Genomic DNA, 19,117 nt, shown 5'->3' on the forward strand with positions numbered 1-19,117 from the left:
CCAGCGACACCACACACACACACACACAAAGCACAGTGTGACTCAGACAGCAAACAGTGGCCCTTGTATCAGCACACTTATCACGGGGCATAAAAATAAAAGCCAATTAGAGAATGGAACCCCCACACTGGATAATGCCTGCATACATTGTACACCACACTAAAAAGGTTTAATTGAAAATCATAATTTGTCAACTTTGTGAAAGCTCTCAGATCGGATTTTAGGAGATTGATAAGTGTGAGAGAACAAAGGTTTCTTTGCTGAAGTGAGGAAACAGCCTTCCGTTGTCAAAGAGCCCATACATCATTCTGCTCAGTGAAGGTCAGTCGGCAAAGAAATATTTACTGTAGAGATGGGGGGGGGCACACATACTGTAGTTGTTGGGGCGACTTTCGGCTTGTCCCATCTGGGGGTGTGGGGGTGGGAGAGTGTTCTCTCGAAACTTTCATACAGTTTGAGCCTCTGTTGTGTTACACTTGATAAAGTGCAAGTCAATTACTTTGACCAATTGCAGTGGGCATCATTTTGCGCAATGTGCTAAAATGACGTATGTGTATATTAAAACAATGTCTAAAAATTGATCCCCTAAAATAAATGTGGTGTGCATAAAATGGCTACAAGTCACTCATGAAAATGCATCTTATATCAAACCCACCAAATTACTTATTGATTGTTTTATTTGACATCCATCCATCCATTTTCTATACAGCTTGTTCTCATTAGGGTGGAGGGCGAGCTGGAGCCTCGCTGAGTTCAATTTGGGCAAAAGACGGGGTATACCTTGGACTGTTTGCCAATCAATCGCAGGAAACAGAGACAAACAAGATTCATGCTCACATTCACATATCGACAGTTTGAGGCTTCAATTCACCAAATAAGCACGTTTTTGGACATTCCATACAGGAAGGCCACAATTGAGAGCTCAAGCCTCGAACCGTGTGGCAGAGACGCTGGGGCACCGTACGGCTATTTCACATCCATTTCATGAACACTGTCAATGCATATATATACTTCTAGATCAGTGGTTCTTAACCTTTTTGGAGGTACCGAACCCAACCAGTTAATATGCACATTCACAAACCCTTCATGAGTGAAAAATAAAGTGATTAAGATATCAGCAAACAGCCACATGCAAACCAACAAACAACCGCCAACGAGAGGCGTTGATAATGATTCATTGATCGTGACTAAATGTAGTGTTTATGCTTTGATGTCACCGTTTTTTTTTTTGTGTTACAAAAATCTGTTGTTTACTGCGAATGTTGCCTAATTTGGATAGTTTTTGCTTAATTTTCATGAAACATGATTTGCATGTCGAAGGCTCTCTGCGATAACGTCTTTCCGGCTACTGTTGGGACATGCTTGAAAAGACAGATACTGCCTCATCAAAGCTGCAGCATCAAGAGAATCACAGTGCCATAACTTGATACTAGCATAAAAAAAAAAAAAAGAAATATCTAAAAAATAAAAATGATAATAAAATAGAGCCAATTCGGAAGGATCAAGTCATCCTAAAACTGTTGAAGCTTTCTTGATACCAAAATGTGAGCTGACCTGTGTCATGAAAACTGCCAGGCTCAGAATAGCGTTCCATTGATCTATAAATATGCAAACACTTACTAAATATAGCCAGCTAGTCATGATTTTTTTTTTTTAAAACCAGTTTCACTTTATTGGCTTTTCCATTGCATCTATGTCTTAGTCATATATTTCTTTGAACAAAGTGCATCGTTTCCGACAAACAGCTTTGCCAGAGGTCATCACAGTGATGGATTAGCTTGTAGCGTTTCAAGATGCGTTTTTGTCTTCCTCATTAGAAATCTTTGTTTGTCGTATCCATGCAGCGAGTGCGTTTGCATTGCACTGATAAAGCAACTGAAAAATAAAATTCAAAGCGGGAGGAAGTCTAAACCCCTAAACAGAACTTGAGGAAAGAAGAAACTGTATGCCAGGGTCAGTTTTTGTCTTTAAATGTAAAACGTGCGTTTGTCAAAATAACATTAAAGTCATATTTGCAGTGCTATGCTACTCTGCACATTTTTTGTTAGTCCGACAGTCAGTATCTAAATGTCAAATATAAAAATTCAATCTATCGCTGCAGTCAGAAGAGAAGAAAAGGCCATGGTGACTTTTCACTTGACATCTTCAAGCACAGGGCCAGTGTTTTGTTTGGTTTGTTTTCTTTGTTCCAATGCGGGTGCAGCGCCGCCTTGGGGGAGGAGTCAAGATGCTGCCGAAAGGAGCCGAAGTGGCCAATGGTCAGGGGTCAGGGACAGTTGTCACAGGAGGCTCCTTCAGGCTGGACAAACAGAGCAAAACAAAAACGAGGTCACTCATTTCCAAAGCGGATGTGATGGTGGAGGCAGCCGCCACCACTCTGCCAGCGCACCACCCAATCCAGCGACTCCTCCGCAGGCGCATCTGAATCTCAGTTGGCAGCTTCCGCTAACGCACTGTGACAGGGGCTCACATGGCTCAGGAGGGATTGCAATTTCTGCAAAGCTCGCTCTTCCAGAACCTGCATATTTCCTTGACTGGGTCATAACAGCCCAACATGCATAGACTAACTAAACGAGAGGCTCTGGAGAGTGTGATTATGTAGGATTGTTATCACCGCTGCCTCCCAGGAGCCCAAATTATTGAGACTTTTGTATTTTGTGCTCAATGAAGCTAGGGGCACGTGAGCTTCCCTTGGTTTCCATGAACCAAACTGACCAATGCTGAGATATATACAGTACTAACGTTAATGACGTGTCTTGAATAAAATGCAAAACTGAACACCCAGAGTTGGAGTTCAAACAACATTTTCTGAAAAAAATGTAAAATACAAACACGAGTGGGTACCAAAAAGTGTCAGGACGACCCGGCATGTGCACAGATAGACCATTAGTGGTACTACAGCGCCAGATGAGCAAAGTGCCCTTTGCCTCAGACATTTATTTTTTTTTTTTTGCCTTTATTCATCAATATTAGAAAAAGTGTTTGAATATGTCAGGAAGCGGTGATGCGGGTTTATGTCCGGGCTGCTCAGTACAATGACAATTATGTACACCCCAAAGGGAACGGTGCTTTGTCTTGAGAGACTCCGCTCTCTGGCACAGTTAGTATGCATCTGCACGTTCATCACCCCATTTATGACGAATACAAAATGTATTACTTGAACATGAAAATATTAACACCGGCTAACTTCATTTCACAATTAATAATATTCAAATTTTTCTTTAAACTTTGCATGCATTGTTGTGATGATGACTATAGTTTGACCATATAAGAGATTCAGTCCATGTCTGATATTTCTTTTTTTTTTTTTTTTTATGGGAGTAACTGATTGAGAATCTAATGGAGAAAAAAATACATGCCACGGTCACACATCAAACTTGTTACTAGGCAACCAATCAAATTGCTCTGAAGTCATCCATAATGGTCACATGTGGGGTCAATTTCCGCAAAGGCAGAAATTTTGATACGGCTCTATCATGGGATCAGATGTGTATGTGTAGCTCATGTACCACGATTGTCAATAAAACTCTGCTGTCACCCAGTGGTAGAGTACAGGAGATGGCATTTACCTAAAAATGGGAGGGCGTCCGTGCGTTCCCTTGGCTCAACTACTAAGCCTCTTCTTCCTGCTGTGAGAAACCAAGTTATATTGATGACAAAGTGGTTAGTGGATTATACTGATATTTGTACTAGTAGTCAATAATGACCTGTGTTTCTTCCAAGTATTCTTCTTCTTCTTCTCCCTGTTGGAATACAAAGAGGGAGCGAGAAAGGGCAGAAAAATGAATAGAAAGTGAAGCTGGCAGGACGGTAGAAAGGGTTGCATGTATCGTATTCATTCACTGCATATAAACAAAAAGCGGAGGTCACTAAAACACAACCCCAATTTATGTACAGATCTTGTTTCTAAGGTGGGGGACGAGTCGTTCTTTAATAAGACAATTTCTGAATAATGATATTTTATAGGAGTGATGCAGCATGGAAATGGCCAGAGGCGGTGGTCACCCATGCACATGTCTAAACAAGAAACAATACGCGTAGCAGTGGTCATCTTTTTCTTTTTGAATAAAGTAATCATTTTAGTCAAGAAAGCAGCATCTGCTGCTCACTGGGGGATGTGAAGTAGATATTTTGACCAAAACGAAAAGAGGTGGATTAAGCTGTGAGAGCATAAAGAAATGAACAAAAGGTACAACCTCTTAGATAAAACAACAACAACAAAAGGGAAAATAGATTTCCGCTTGTCTGTTCATGAGCACCGGCAGGTAAGAACTGCACAACAAACGCTCCCACCTGCCTCAAAACAGAAAAATAACATTGTCCCTGCAGTAAAAACGCATGCAATGTTGTCAACCCTTCAAACAAGACGCAGATGTGTATGAATTGGAGCCTTGGCAGAACTGAGGCAGATCTTATAATGTAACATAATTGATAGGTTTTAAGAAGAGGGGACGAGGTGGAGAAACTGTTGTTCAAGGAGTGTCTGATGAATTGGAAACTAGGAGAAAAGTTGGAATGCGAAGAGCGACCAAAGCTAAGTTAGACAATAAATAAAGAAGTTGTGTTTCTACCTCAAGCTGCCGTAGCTCCTCCTCCTCCTATAAGAAATAACAACAGTCTGCAGGTTAACAGGCTTTGGGGAGCAAAAGAGCAGCAGAGACATGTGCTATTGATGAAGGTGTCCACATAAAAAATAAAAAAAAAACTGATGGGATAGTTGAAGTTGTCAGGAGGCACTGATGGGACTAAAATGAAGAAGATTGGGTTAGAAGAGAGGGAAAAAAAGAGGGGAAAAAACATGGAAAAAAAAGAGTTAAGAAAAGTGATATCAAGACGGATGGGAGGAAAAGAGCACGACAAAAATCCTCGTAACGTCATAGCCTGTCAAGAACGTCAAACCCACACGAGATGACTGGTTTTTTTCGGGGCTGCAGAAAGGGATGATGGCCAGTGCACAATTACCTCTGACCGCAAATCCTCTTCCTCCTGGGGCAAGCAAACCAGGAAATGGACATGAGGCCACACACAGCGTGCATGAAGAGGCGGAAAGAGGTTGTGTCAATAAAGTTATGAAATACAAGCGAGCTGCAGATAAACGTGTTTAGTGTACCTGCGTTAAGACGAAATGGCTGTTGCATGTCAATTATGTCCTTTGAATGCATGTGTGCATACTGAAATAATGTGATTACATTATTGACCTATTTCCTAATGTATTATTATCCGTGGTGTGTTATCATAGTGTTTGAATGTGCCGTGACAATGTGGCAACTAATCACAGTGTAACCTCAAATGCCCATGAAGTTCGGAATTCAACAAAAAATGCCCACCCACCGAAAAAAATCAGAAAAAAAGTAATTTAAACTGATCTCATTCATAAAAGCTTATGCCCGTTGTAAGGGAAATTTTCTTTTTTACTGTATGATAGTCAATATCTGGGCACACACATAGACGACCATCCTTCCGCGCTCACACTCACACCTGGGGACGAATTTAGAGCGTTTCATTAACCTGCCATGCAAATTTTGGGAATGTGGGAGGAAACCGGAGTGCCCGGAGAAAACCTATGGAGTCAAGGGGAGAACGTGAGAACTCCACACAGGAAGGCCGGAGCCGGAATCGAACCCTGCACCTCTGCACTGTGAGACCCACTCTACACCGTGCCGCCTCTGAGAATCAACAATTCTCTGAACGGCAGAGTAATGCATACCCGCAATGTGGTTCATTAAATTGGAAGGGGGGCAACCAGAGTGGAAGGTGGTCTCCAGGTACACATTTTCACAGCGGTGAACTGCATTCGCTCTGGTACATTCGCCAACTGGTGGAGGTCAGCTTACAGTTCCTTATAAACGTACTTTGCACACTTCAATCTTCTGCCTTGAATCCAGCGAGTCTATTTCTGCTTCCGCCATGTGAAACACTGTGCGCTTCTCATGAGAGAAATTTAATGGGAATGAGAGGAGCTGCTTCCATTGGTCGCAAAGCTGGTAGGCTGTGTTCATGCCTACAATGGCGCAAACCACTTGTACCAAATAAAATACAGTATACCAAAACAAAGAAATCCCGGGCCTTTCTTACAATAAGACTGCACTACACACCACTGTGCTGGGCACAAATATAGAACCTTAAACTTTTTGTTTTGATTTTCCAATAACTGCCATATCGCAGAGGGAAAAGCTTGTTGGAGTATCTTTTATCAGCGGATCGGTTAAAAGTGGAACATGCGACACATTAAAACAGCACAAAGAGGAAGACATTCACCGCATGATCTTTTTGGACATTAGAATCAGTGGATTGTTACTTTTTTTCTTTCCAATACTCATTTTATCCAGCCATTATCTGAACTGGTTATATTGAAAAGAATTGTGACTGAATGGTGTTGTGCTTTCACTGCTGCCAAATGCAGTTTCCCCAAATTGCCAAGGTAACGGGGGAGCAAGGTATAATTAGTTTCTAAGAATGGAAATTGGCCAATAAAGGACAAGAACATGGGAATTCTTTTTCCAGAAACTTTAAAAGCAAAAATAACATACCTGTTCTTCATCTTCCTCTGCATGACCCTGTTAACAGAAAGACAACATAGGTTTTGTGATGAACATGAACCAAATGGAATCACGCACAGCACACTCTTTGTGATGACCTGTTGATGCGGCTTGAAGAGGAATTAAGGATTTTTTAAAAATATAAAATTGGCATTAAGACATTGAAGAGGAAAAACACAAGTAAAACAGTGAAATATCCTCATTCTTTTGACTCTAAGAATGAGAATGTTTGTGAATTAGTGAAAAAAAAAAAGGAAAAAAAAAAGTCAAACTCAAGAGAATTGAATGGGTAGGGCAGTCGACAGGATCCAGGAAAGACAAAGGCTTAGTCAAGAAAAAAAAAGGACCTTAAAGGGAATTTGCTGATGCTGAAAGTGAAAACAGAGAATTTTAGGAATGTTTGGATAAGGAAAAAAAAAAGTCAAACTCAAGAGAATTGAATGGGTAGGGCAGTCGACAGGATCCAGGAAAGACAAAGGCTTAGTCGAGAAAAAAAAAGGACCTTAAAGGGAATTTGCTGATGCTGAAAGTGAAAACAGAGAATTTTAGGAATGTTTGGATGAAAAGCAAAATAAAGTTAGAGGTCATCAGTTACTGTATCTTCGGGTTCTTCATCTTCTCCTCCTTCAGTGGTTTCGTTTCCTTCAGGCTCCATTTCCTCCTCAAGACCTTCGCCTTCCTCTGTGTCCTCCTGGTCTCCATGTACGTCCCCATTACGATCTACCTCTGGAACCTTTTTTTTTTTTTTTGTAATAATGTGAAAACAACAAACTGGTGATGAGGTTTCAATAAATTAGGTTTGTTAGAAAGCAAATGCAAAGTGAGTGGCACGCACGTCAGCTGGATACAGTCTGTAAATTGAAAAAAAGGCATTAGTGCACACGAAAAGAGAATAAAAATTAAAACATGTAGACGCAGATCACACAAGAACATGGTCAGCTAATAAAAATCAAATCCCATTCCCGTTTGTCATGTTACTTGTATAACCTTGCCAAGAACTTCTAATATATGTGCATCACATTACTTTTTTTTTTTTTAATCGTTAGCGATCACTCACATCCCAAATTGAAAACATCACATGTCGTTGCTTTACTGTCGTTAACTTGGAGCAACGGAAACATGTGGATGTGGACGAAGGGTGTTGGAAACACAGCTCCACATCATTGTGAGCACAGTGATGGTGTATTTAGTGGTTGTGAATTTCAAATGTCTCAGCCACCGAGTAACACAAAAAGAGGAGTTAACGTGAAGACTGGACAGGTGCACCTGAAGGAGCGTGAGAGTACGATCAAGCTGACAGGACGTGCGGTTTGGACAGCAAGCAAGGAAAGCAGGGCGGATCAATGAAACGTTACTATGGATTCATCTTGGGTTCCCTCCTCGGTGGTTTCTTCAATGTGAGTGCCGTTCTCCATAATGTGTTCTTCCTCGTCAGCCTGCAGTGCTTCCTGCGTTGAGGAAAGGATTCGAGTCAACAGCACGGCAACATGCCAACCGTTTGGAAAGTTCGGGAGGGACAGTGAGTTCCACTTGACAAATATGGACTCCTCATCGAAACAGTACCACCTTATTGAAATATTACTCAGCGGAAAGAACCTCAAAACCTCAACGGCATTCTTTTTGCATTTCCCAGTAAGAGTAAAAAGTTGGCTCTAAAATACAAGCTGAACCATGTCACTTCTTCTGCGTGTTAGTTAACTGCTGCTGACTCCAAAAGGAGACCTTAAAAAAAAAACACGGTCTTGAAGGAATGAGTATTCCGCCTGACGCCAGGAATACACTAACACACAGTAGCAGTGGTATGGTTCAGGTGGGAGAGTGGCTGACTCCCAACCCGAACCTCAACGCTTGAGTGATTTCATTTACTCAAAAACTCTCCTTGTAAAATTTATTTTTCTCAGTGAAAAAAATTGAGTACTATTTTGAAGTAAATATCACTCCACATTTTTTTTCAATGTATCGCATACACAGACAATATTAAACATGTTTCAGCTCTGCTCAGTAATCCGCATTTTCAACATACCGGATATCGATGATAAAAAAATCAGCTAATAGTAAGTGCTTGCCACAATTAGCCAAAATTGCACTTCAATGCAAGAGCTGTTTCTAAAACTAGGCCCTTATAAAGGTTGATTCGATTTAGATTGAGACATTCACATATTGATTGTTCAAAACTGCTGGTGTTTTTGTTAAAGATGAAACAAAATGATTATTTTAAGGACCACTGCAGTGTTGAGAGAAAATGAAGTCATGACAAGAATTAGAGTCTTGACCTTTGAACCAGGAGGAGGGGCCAACCCCAGGAAGGCATATACAGAGTTGTCTTCCTTGGCATCAAAGAACGTCTCATAGTCCTGAATAAAAACATCAAATTATTGATCAACAATTACTTTCGTGTGGTATAAATAATGTAATCATCACATTGGGTGTTGCTATTTTACACGGACCCCACAGTAGCTCTCTTCATTGAAGATCTGAGGGGGAAGTGGGATGCCATTGGAGGGTTTCTTCTCCTCTGGTACATTCTGCCTCATCCACTTGCGGTTCTCCTCATTGCAGGCAATGTCCAGTTGAGTGTAGTCCACCTTCAATGCTTCCAGGAAGCCCACCACATCTTGTTGCTTCTTCTTGATCTGGAATTAGAAGAAACAAATTCACTTTCTTTGACCCAGAGAACCAGAGGTCCAGCACAGTACGAAAACAAAAACAAAAAAAAAAGGATTTCTCAAATCTTTTTTTTTGTTTTTGTTATATATATTTTAGAGCAGTAACTCAAAGTATGGTAGTAGTACAGGGGTCACCATTTTTTTTTTAAAAACGGCTACCAGTACTATACTATTATCTATTTCAACAACTTGTTTATTTATTGTACAGATGGCCCCTAATTGGGACCAGCCAAGCCCACAAATAGCCAAAATGTGTGTATAATTGCTGCTTATACATGCATTAGGGAAAAAAAAACAAACTCTAAATTAAATTCTTCCAAAAGCATTGCTAAACACTGAATACATCTTTGGGGGGGGGGGGGGTTACCCCCGCAAAAAAAAAAAACTATTTGGGGAAAAAAATTAATCTGACTGTATAAATCGGCATATTATAATACAACTGATCACCTATTTCGCATAAAATGCTAAATATCCAACTATTCGATCCAGCCGATCGATGAGTTTTGTTTGGTGGTGTGCCCGCTTTTTTTTTCTAATATGAACTGTTTTATGTGCTTTGGCTCAATAAAGGTTGGGAAATGCTGGGAAGCACCACCGTTGGCTTTCCTCGTTCATGCAAACAGGCCTGAGCACGAGCAGAATCGGACAACACAACAGCGCCTACTAAGAGGGGTGCTGGTCTTCACCGCCCCCCACCCAGCCTAATTAATTGCCAAAAAGTGATCCATTCACGAACGTGGGAATTCGGTTCCGTAATGAGAACGTGAGGTCCTTGGTCGAGTGCGCTTTGCTTGCATGTGTTGATCTTTGTCAAATTGTTGAAAAGCGACTAGCGCTGCATTGCGTTTGGAAGAATACAGCAAAATTCGCTCCAAAGAGACTAACACAATTGTAAGGGTCCGAACTTACCGCCGTGGATCCCGATGAGGTGGCGAGAAACACTTTGATAACCATTGTTACTTTTTTTTTTTTTATTGGAGTAAGCAACAAGTAGGCTCTGAAAGGAGAAGTTAGACTCCCTCCTCTATTATTAGAAGTAGCAGCCCGACACGCACGCACACGTGCACGAACACACAGCGTTGAGGGTTATTTTTGCCACTGGGCTCCATCACTGAACGATTGGTGGCTTGTCCCCCAAGAGCGGTGGCACTGATTGGCAGTTTGAGCTGTCAGTTGGCCACAGGGTAGCAAAGTTAGCCTGCAGCTCCTTGGTGAGCATACATGGACAGAAATAGCAACGTCTGCGCTCGGAGTCTTTGTTTTTTTGTTTTTCCTTTCTTGGCTTTTTGCGCAGGTCAGTCACTGAAATAAAAGGATTTAGATTTTGTTGTTTGTTTTTCTTTGCATCAGTCAATGCAGCATTTCTCAGAGGTGAGCCTGAGGCCAAGCAAGGGACTTCACAGAATCATGAAGAGATTTGCTAAACAATATCAAAATATTGTTTAAATCAAAGTAACAATATAATCATGATATTGTTTTACAAATCTGTCACATCCTAAATGTTCTTTCAGTTTTCTGGGAGTTTGTTCCAGACATATGGAATATAGAAACTGACGGCTGTGTTACGGGTGACAAAGGTAAAGGCAGCAGGGGGTCCAAAAGGAAGGACAATAGGTGTTGGGGCAAGTGGTCCATTGAGGAAAACGCAGAGCCAGGCTGGGCAGGGAGGCACTGGAAAAAGACAACCAAGATCAAATGGTTTGCACAAAAATGCCCAAAATGGCAAGCGTGTGTACTACTAACTGCCTAGACACCACTCGTAATGCAAGAATCATCAGGCACCCGCTTACAGATCAGCAGTTCTTATATGCAGGGCGTGTTTGCTGATCAGCTGCAGGTGTGGGGAACACCGTCTGGACCAGCCTGATAATTAAAGAGAAACAGAAGGTCCCCGGAAGTGGACTCTCCAAAATAAATGAGCAAGTGATATAAAAAACACATAAGAGGGTCTGTAACAACACATCACCGGCTGATTGTTTAGATCCAACTTTAGAAACACAGAGCAGACCTACACCAGACGACCTGAGCTATGTGGATGGTTCATATTGGATGAAAAAGTCTCCGATGTATTTTGGGCCTAAATCATGCAGAGTTTTTTTAGACTAAGTTGAGTTTACTTTGTGATTGTTATGTGTTTTTTTAAATTCTGGTCTGGGTCCATCACAACACCCAGATTCCTGACTTGCTCTAAGGTTTTTAACTGAAGATTGGAGCTGCATGCTGATTTTAAGACGTTCCTTAGCTCCAAAAACAACCTGCTTGTTCTCTATATTCTATTTAACTGTAGAAATTTTTGGGACATCTACTGTTGTTTGTTCCATGCATTTACCCGTAGCTTGTAAGGGGCTATGGTCACCTCGGGTGTTTGAAATGTAGACCTGTGTCATCAAGCATTGTGCTAATTTTTATTATTTCCTATTATCTAAGCAAATGGAAGCATGTAGATGTTAAACAGTAGAGGTCCCAAGATGGAGTCCTGGGGGATTCCATGTGTAAATTTGGTATGCTCAGATTTAAAGTTTTTTTACTGATGCAAAATAATCTCTTCTTTCCTTTAAGTAGGATGCAAACAAATCAAGTGTGGGCCAGATAGTCCCACTCAATTCCCCCCCCCCTCCCTCCCGAATTTCTGTGGAGATCTTTTCTTTCTAGAGATAACATTCCGATTCTGAATTGGGCTTGCAATAGGGCTGACACACAGGGTAGGTCTGCATTATTTCACCCATATATTGCTTGCCCTCATCAGCATCAGCCTCATCGGTGACTGTAGCTCATCCCCGTTGACTCCAATCGAAAGCGGGGCGCACCCCTCATTGGTTAGCAGTCACGGGCTATAGGGAACGTTTGCAGGGAGATGGTGTGTCCACCTTGCAGATGCACTTGAGAATACATAGCTGTTTTTTTTCTGAGTGGAGAGGAAACTGGAAGCAGCAGTCAGCAAAGAGCAAGTTTATGTCAAAAATATTACCCGTACCACTGTAGGTGGAGTGCAGTTACATCTGCCGTATCATCAGCCTAATTTAAGAAAAAGAAAATTCCTTTAATATAAATTTTCATTCTTGTACTGTAATTTACAACATACACATATACCAGAATATACACATGCATGTACAAAGGGAGTGATTAGACAGTGAAAGAGCTGTATAAACAGTCATACCCTAAAGAGTTGAGGGTTGGTTCCTTGCTCAAGGAGTCTTGGGCAGTGCCAATCACATACAGTAGTGTTTCCATTGATCCACAGCAAGTCCTCTGCTCTTCTGCATTTTTTTTAATAATTTGGTTTTGTACCTGCATCTTTGATTCACCAACCCACATTTCAAGCCCTTGGTTAAACTATGGACGATAAAGGAAAGAACTTGGCAACAGTTTGCCATGTCCAATGAGGGTATTTCGGCAATCAGTTTTCCATGGTCAACCAAGAGTCAAACTTTCAGTGCTCTTGTACGGAGAAAGACCCCAGTTTCAAATATCCACCACAAGAGAGCTGAGGTAGATAAGATCGACAGTCAAATCAATGCTCCAACTGTCACTAATTTTAACCAGGATCTTTTTTTTTTAATTAGATGCCAAATGAGTCCTATCGATGTATTTAATATCGGGCTCAAAATGGCTGAGGTAGCTAAGGTTAAAGAGAAGATTGTTAAAAATATACAATCAAAGTTCACGTAATTTTAAAATGAGCTTTAAACGTTCACAGATCATTTTCCTAAATCCAAGCTATACAAATGCTGAATACTGAGGTAGCAGGCGTGATCATCGGTCCATGTTTTGCTGTGTCCTACCACGGTTGAACTGATTTTTTTGTCCTTAACAGCAATCAGTCTTCCGTTCGTAGAGACTACACACTAACACCTCTCGGGTTCATTAAATGATACCCGGAATACTTGCCTTTTCATTGTCAGTGAAGCGATAACTACATTAGAGAATGTCCAATAGTGTTTGCCAAGCTAAATCTTAGCTTTTATTGACCCCTCCAGAGTGATTGGTGTGCAAGTGTATTTTTGTCTAATTTGGAGTAGGGAGTGTGCATTTGTTCTGCTTGGGTTCAGTTTTAATTCCAAGTGAGTAAAAAAAGAATAAATCTCGATCCTTAAACAAAATAATAAAATTAACTGCTGTTAAAACCAGCTGGTACAAAATGGTAGCATGGATAACGTCAAATACTCAACAGAGTTGAGTCAAAATAGAGCTCATGTTTGTGAGTCATCATGGTTTGACTCCAAATCAGAGACTGCCGATGGCATTAAAGGGAGCGCTTCAGATTGGGGTGTCTGCATCGTGCGTGGGGAGTTACTATCTACGGATTCTGATTTCCAAGCTGGTGAATTTGCAGAACGTGGTCGAATCAAACTGACCCCTTTCCTCTGTCTCTGTAATAGTCTGTATTCGTTTAGGGTCAGCCCCGGGTAGGCTGGTTTCCCTTTATGCAAGTTCTCAACCACTGGTGAGAAAAAGTATTTACGTCTTTGGAGTTTAGAGCGTCCAAACACTTTCGGTTCAGGTGGCGCCGGGATCCAAACAACCGTGTTCTCTTCCTGTTTCACCGGCTGCTCCAGCGACGCGTCGGATTTCTTCCCTTCAGACACGTCATCCTCAATAATCAACTTCACCTCGGGTGGCTGAGTGGGCATCTCCTTCACCTCTGAAACTAACAAACGTTCATGCATGGGCTCATTTTATTGCCATACGGAGTTGTCCAAATTCTTAGGACTGTTTCATGCTGATGTTGGGTTACACTGAGAAGCATGAATAGCTCACCTGGAGCATCCTCCAAGTCACTCCTTGGACCTTCAATGGTATATGATTCCTGAGGTCCACTCTCCTGATAAACACGCCTCTCAGCGGTGGGAGTAATGGGTTTCGGACAAGTTTGCAGCTTGTCATCAGGCTCCGAAATTTCCGACTTAGCACGACTCTCAACCTCACTGCGAGGCGTGGAGACGACGACCTCGGTCTGGACCATCTTGTTTTGTTTACCTGAAGAAATGGAGACATGAGTCTTGAGATATCACTGGGAATACCAGTTGCGTCGAGTTTTGGCCTTAATTTACCTTTCTTTTTTGGTTGGTTCTGGAGTCTGAAGGCATAAATATTGTGAATCTCCAGCTCTCTTTTTATGTCCTGTTGAAATAAACAAGGTGTACTTCATTCTCAAACATTTCAACACACATATTTACTATTTTCGCTCTTCAATTTCTGTTGAGGGATTCAAAGAATTCTGGCAAAACAAAAGTTCAATTTACCCTTGTTTCTTTTGATAACTCATAAACTTGTGTCTGTAGACAGAAAGATGTCTTCCTGGCCGTGTTGATTTTCTTGTGCTCTGTTGCTGCTTGGCGATTGAGGGAGCCCCGTAGCAACTTGTTACACCTTTCCAAATCCTGGAACATATAAATAGAGAATAATTACAAAAATAAATAAATAAATAAAACTAAGTACTGTTCATATCACACTCCCAACTCAAAAAACAGTCTTAATATCAAATCATCTTTGCCCATTGAAATGAATGGAAATGCAATTTGACAAGTTTGTGGGCCTGTTGTAATAATTATTATTACTAATTATTTTCTGGGAATACTGTATTGTATTTTTATCAGTTGAAAATGTAAACATTTGCTGAGATGTATTGAAATAAAGGGTTGCGCATGATGTTTATCTGTTTAATGATTGTGAGAATTTATTCATATTATCACCCTTTTCACTTGAATGTTTCTCTGCAAAGGTAATTTCAGCAAATTTGTTATTTCAAAAGTCAGAATGAAACTTAATCACTACACAAGAAGTAAATCTTCTCTACTAGATGAAATAGACAATTTCCCCAAGTTGTCAAGGAAACAGGATAGTGACCTTGAATGACATGTGAAAGTTTGTTTGGAAACCTTAAGGGCCCATGATTGCCTTTATGAATTTTGCCTGGCAACAAGTAGGCGCTCAAAATATAACCTGACTACACTTGAACAACTGAAAATGATATTATCCGAGTTAGGTGACTCTACCTGCAAGCTAAAAATTAATAAAAGGTACATAGTACAAAAAGAGGGCCGTTAAATGGGCTGGTACTACCTCCTCTTGTTTTTGTAACATACATTTATTCGCTTGTCCTTCTCCTGCAGCTCTACGGAGACCTCATTTAGCTTGCGAGATAGTTCGTCCTTCGCCGGCAAGGCCTGCTCCTTGATGACCCTCTGCTGGAGCTGATGAATCCTGTCTTTAACATTGGTCAGCTCCTTCTCTGTGACTTGCAGCTTCCAGGCCAGGTTGTTACGGCAGGTGCGCGTCCCACAGAGCAACTTTTGCAAGTCTCTGACTTCGCCGTCGTTCTGATTTAGTACCTAGGAGGAACATCAATTGTGGTTTTGTGAATAACAGTTACCGTAATTTCCGGACAATAGAGCACACCTGATAAGCCGCACCACTACATTTTTAAAGGAAAAAAACATTTTGTACACACATAAGCCGCACCTGTCTATAAGCCGCAGGTGCCCATATTGTAACATGAGATATTTAGAAAGAAAGACGGTACACAGGCGGCAGTTAGAAAAGTCTTTATATAGGCCGCTTCATTAAATAAGCCGCAGAGTTGAAAGCGTGTGACAAAAGTCGTGGCTTATAGTCCGGAAATTACAGTAAGTTTCAAAGAGAATACTGTACCTGCAGCCAAACATTTGCTTTTTTTTTTTCTTTTAAAATGTGACACATTCACCTCTTGACTGAGACAATTCAGATGGGCGATGTCACCTACCTCAGAAACACCCTCTTCGGAGTCTTGGAATTGCTGCAGTGCCACTGTGTGGCGATGTTGAACTTTCTTCAACAGCTTGGTTTCTGTCTTGACTTCCACTAGTTGCAGCTTCAAGTCATAGTTCTGGTTTTTCAATTCATTTATGCTGTTTGAGTACGATGAATGGATCCTGGTCTTTGTTGCAGAATTGATTGGAGGCAACTTCAGCTTAATTTCTGAAAAACATTCAAGTTGGTGATTTGGTGAGTGCCTCTTGCAATACATAAAACTCTCTTTATTTTTATTACATTTTCAAAACATGCTCATCATACATGCGTACTATGTATGTAATCATTTGGTAAATGTAGTTTCGCTAATTAGCATAATTGGAACTGTGTGCAGAATGCCTTCTCGATAGCTACTGTAGCTCCTTCTACAAATGCTCACGGATACTTAGATCACAGCTCGTCACAATAGCCCAATGTTTTGTTTTTTTTCCTACGGAACTTTTACAATCTTGTCTGCTGAAGGAACCATAACCTGCAGCTCAGTCCAGGGCATCAAATGTCACTCCAGAATGCCTTCTTAGTCTTGAGATTTCATTCTAATCTGCACAATTCAAAGCACCCCCGTGCCAGACGCAGCATGGCAGCTCCAGAATAGCATTCCTTGATTTGTACGCTTTTGTTTTGCAATGACAACGACAAACTTCTTTTCGTTAACTGTTGTGGGGTTTTTCTTTCCTGAGCAAAACAAAACCAGATCAGACCACTGTACCTACTGTGGAACATGGAGTAGATTTCGTTTTGTTCTGGGGGGTGCTTTGCTACGTCCTGCACAAGGTGCCTTGAATTTATGCAGGGTAGGATGAAATGTCAAACTATCAAGCCATCCTGGAGCAAAATGTGCTGGCCGGTTAAGAGAGCTTGATCTCAGTCACTGGTCATCCCACAGGATAATGAACCAAGACACACAACTAAAACACATATGAATGGCAAAAAAATGGATGTTTGAATTGCCCTTCTATGAGCACTGATGTAAATCCTATTGTACATCTGCCATTCAACCATTCGCATTGTCTTGTCAAAGAGAACAAACCATTTTCAACACTTTAGATCACCCAACAATTGTAAAAACACATCCATAAATGAATGTTACCACATGTATGGAGTGAACAATAGTATATATTGATTGGAGAAAAAATATGAAATTTAGGAAATTCTGGCATGTGACAAAGGAGATTACCGTCTGACTCCAGTGATATATTGTGTATTTTGTTGACATTCAACCCTGATACTGTGATTACAGTAATACTGAAGTTTACAGTGCAATAACAGCTAAAATGAACATACCTTCAGTTTTTTTGTATGGATTATATTTCTTGTCCGGAGTGGTTTTGTGCGTCTGTGTTTTGGTTTGGAAGACCACGGTGCGTGGCTGTGGATTGAGTTTGGGCAGAGAGCCCGATTGTGCGTTGCTTTTGCCTCCTGCAGCGTCAACCCGTGTCTTGATTGAAAAGGCCCTCTGACTCATCCTCATCGCCTTGTCGCAGACCTCTTCTCACCGGGAAAGGGCACATCGAAACCGAAAGAGGCGGCCCGAAAACGGCATCGCATCTGGCGGAGTACACGTCAAGGCTGTGACAGGCCGAATGCGACTTGAGTGCCGCTTTCGTTGTCGCCAATGATGACGCCACGATCCTCATATCAGAGCACAGAGGCCGATGACACCGACAGACATACAGCTGGACGACAGGCGTGACGTCACCGTAGGTGAACAGTCCAAAGTTTGTGAGCGGCTGGGTGGTTCAGATGCCGGCCGACGGGTGAAAGTAACAACAACAGCTACCTCAACGAAGAAACACTTCATACGGTTAACGAAGCACAAATACATTGTTATTGTACTAAAGTAGATTTTTTTTAGGTATCTGTACTTCACTCGAATGAGCCTATTTATTTTCGGACGACTTTTTACTTTTACTTCCTATACTTGAGCACATATCTGTACAGAGGTATCTGTACTTACGAACGTCTCTTAATACAAAATTTTCAAGTTACGAAACGTCTCAACAGGAAAATATTTCCCCTTGTTACGAAAGAAATGTCCAGGTACGAAAGGTAAAACAAATGTGGGCTGCTACTCGCACCTCCGAGTTTCCTGAATGCAACATAGTTGTAGCTGCTCTGCCATTGGCTACCGAGCATCATCCTGGCATCCCATTGGCTACGAGGGACGCATACCGAGTGTGTCTATTCGTGTCCTGTAGAATCTACACAAATAGACACATTCCAAATCAAGCTTTAGTTCATTAAGGGTCAGTCTATAATTGCGCTCGGACCTTTTTGCGAATCCTGTGCAACAAATAGACAACTTCCATTTCCAAGATGGCCACACCCATAAAACCAGGCTTCACCTACTGCAAAAACATCTCAGAGTGTGTTTTTCAGAGATTGAAATTAGACTCAAAATAGTGTTTAGTTTGGGTGACAGTCCATCTGCAATTTAGTAATGAATATAAATTTAGTTCTGCTAAAAGGAACAAAAATGAACCAGCATACTATGAAATTATTGTAAAAATGTCCTTCGCTTTATTATTTTGGTTAAAAAAACTGCAACATCAATGTGCAAAAATATTTTGTGGTACATACACACACATAAAATGAGCATTTTTTATATATATATATATATATATATATATTCAAACCTCGGTTTTCATACATAATCCGTTCCAGAAGGCTGTTTATAAACAGTACGAAATAAAATAAAATTTCAAGTAAATACTTAATTGACATTCCCTGACAAAAAGTGATTTTTTTCTAACTGTAAAAAATGTGCAAAAGCTTTCGCAATTTCTTATAAAATAATATAAGAAATGTATTTGTTTCCCTGTTTTTCAGTACTTCTGCTTTTGTCTTTCAATTGGTCTTGACAGGTGCTTAGTTCACTTATGCCCTCTAACTTTGTTTTAACCTTAGAAATGGCTCAGAGAGCTAGTTTGAGCGCATGGTTAGTTACCGGCCACCCTATCGAGAACCCCCGAGAAATCGCAGTTTGCCTTTCACACCACCAATATATTTTTAGCAACAGTTTTGTTTGTTTGTCCTTATACGGTGTAGCACATATCTTCTCTTGGCCCAAGGTTAATGTGCAAACCTTTTCTATGTGTTGTTTCTCCTAGTGTGTTTTTTTAG

The 19,117-nt window shown here is 41.0% G+C and overlaps 2 protein-coding genes across 14 annotated transcripts; both read right to left on the reverse strand.

The window, feature by feature from the left end:
* Positions 1 to 1,599: 1,599 nt before the first annotated feature.
* On the reverse strand, positions 1,600 to 10,362 carry sh3bgr (SH3 domain binding glutamate-rich protein). Of its 13 annotated transcripts, none has more exons than XM_019864869.1 (9): positions 10,115 to 10,356; positions 8,987 to 9,172; positions 8,813 to 8,893; positions 7,895 to 7,987; positions 7,135 to 7,272; positions 6,531 to 6,557; positions 3,708 to 3,743; positions 3,570 to 3,629; positions 1,600 to 2,299 (listed from the first exon to the last, which is right to left on the reverse strand). In XM_019864869.1, exons 1-8 carry the CDS (start codon positions 10,157 to 10,159, stop codon positions 3,612 to 3,614), a joined length of 624 nt encoding a protein of 207 aa, XP_019720428.1. In that variant the 5' UTR covers positions 10,160 to 10,356; the 3' UTR covers positions 1,600 to 2,299; positions 3,570 to 3,611. The 13 variants fall into 13 exon arrangements, with proteins under 13 accessions (XP_019720428.1, XP_019720430.1, XP_019720426.1 ...); XM_019864871.1 differs by having other exon boundaries at positions 3,570 to 3,626; positions 10,115 to 10,355; XM_019864867.1 differs by having other exon boundaries at positions 1,600 to 2,308; positions 10,115 to 10,352.
* A 1,864-nt stretch (positions 10,363 to 12,226) lies between these two features.
* LOC109512839 (lebercilin-like) lies at positions 12,227 to 17,963 on the reverse strand. The gene is made up of 7 exons (XM_019864860.1): positions 17,279 to 17,963; positions 15,948 to 16,162; positions 15,292 to 15,537; positions 14,449 to 14,586; positions 14,257 to 14,326; positions 13,964 to 14,182; positions 12,227 to 13,853 (listed from the first exon to the last, which is right to left on the reverse strand). The coding sequence occupies exons 1-7, from the start codon at positions 17,463 to 17,465 to the stop codon at positions 13,396 to 13,398; spliced, it is 1,533 nt and encodes a 510-aa protein (XP_019720419.1). The 5' UTR covers positions 17,466 to 17,963; the 3' UTR covers positions 12,227 to 13,395.
* Between the last annotated feature and the right edge of the window lie 1,154 nt (positions 17,964 to 19,117).

Source organism: Hippocampus comes, unplaced genomic scaffold (assembly GCF_001891065.2).
Source record: "Hippocampus comes isolate QL1 unplaced genomic scaffold, H_comes_QL1_v1.1 scaffold276, whole genome shotgun sequence".
Lineage (NCBI taxonomy): Eukaryota > Metazoa > Chordata > Actinopteri > Syngnathiformes > Syngnathidae > Hippocampus > Hippocampus comes.

Bases quoted from the DNA above. Each gene is read 5' to 3' on its own strand.
- sh3bgr (XM_019864866.1), bottom strand. From the start codon at position 10,159: ATGGTTATCAAAGTGTTTCTCGCCACCTCATCGGGATCCACGGCG. The intron at 9,173-10,114 runs GTAAGTTCGGAC...TTCTAATTCCAG, and splicing joins CCTCATCGGGATCCACGGCG to ATCAAGAAGAAGCAACAAGA. The intron at 7,988-8,812 runs GTCAAGACTCTA...TCCTCAACGCAG, and splicing joins CCCCTCCTCCTGGTTCAAAG to GAAGCACTGCAGGCTGACGA.
- LOC109512839 (XM_019864860.1), bottom strand. From the start codon at position 17,465: ATGAGGATGAGTCAGAGGGCCTTTTCAATCAAGACACGGGTTGACGCT. The intron at 14,587-15,291 runs GTATGTTACAAA...TATATGTTCCAG, and splicing joins AGAAGGACAAGCGAATAAAT to GATTTGGAAAGGTGTAACAA. The intron at 14,327-14,448 runs GTAAATTGAACT...TTATTTCAACAG, and splicing joins AGTTATCAAAAGAAACAAGG to GACATAAAAAGAGAGCTGGA.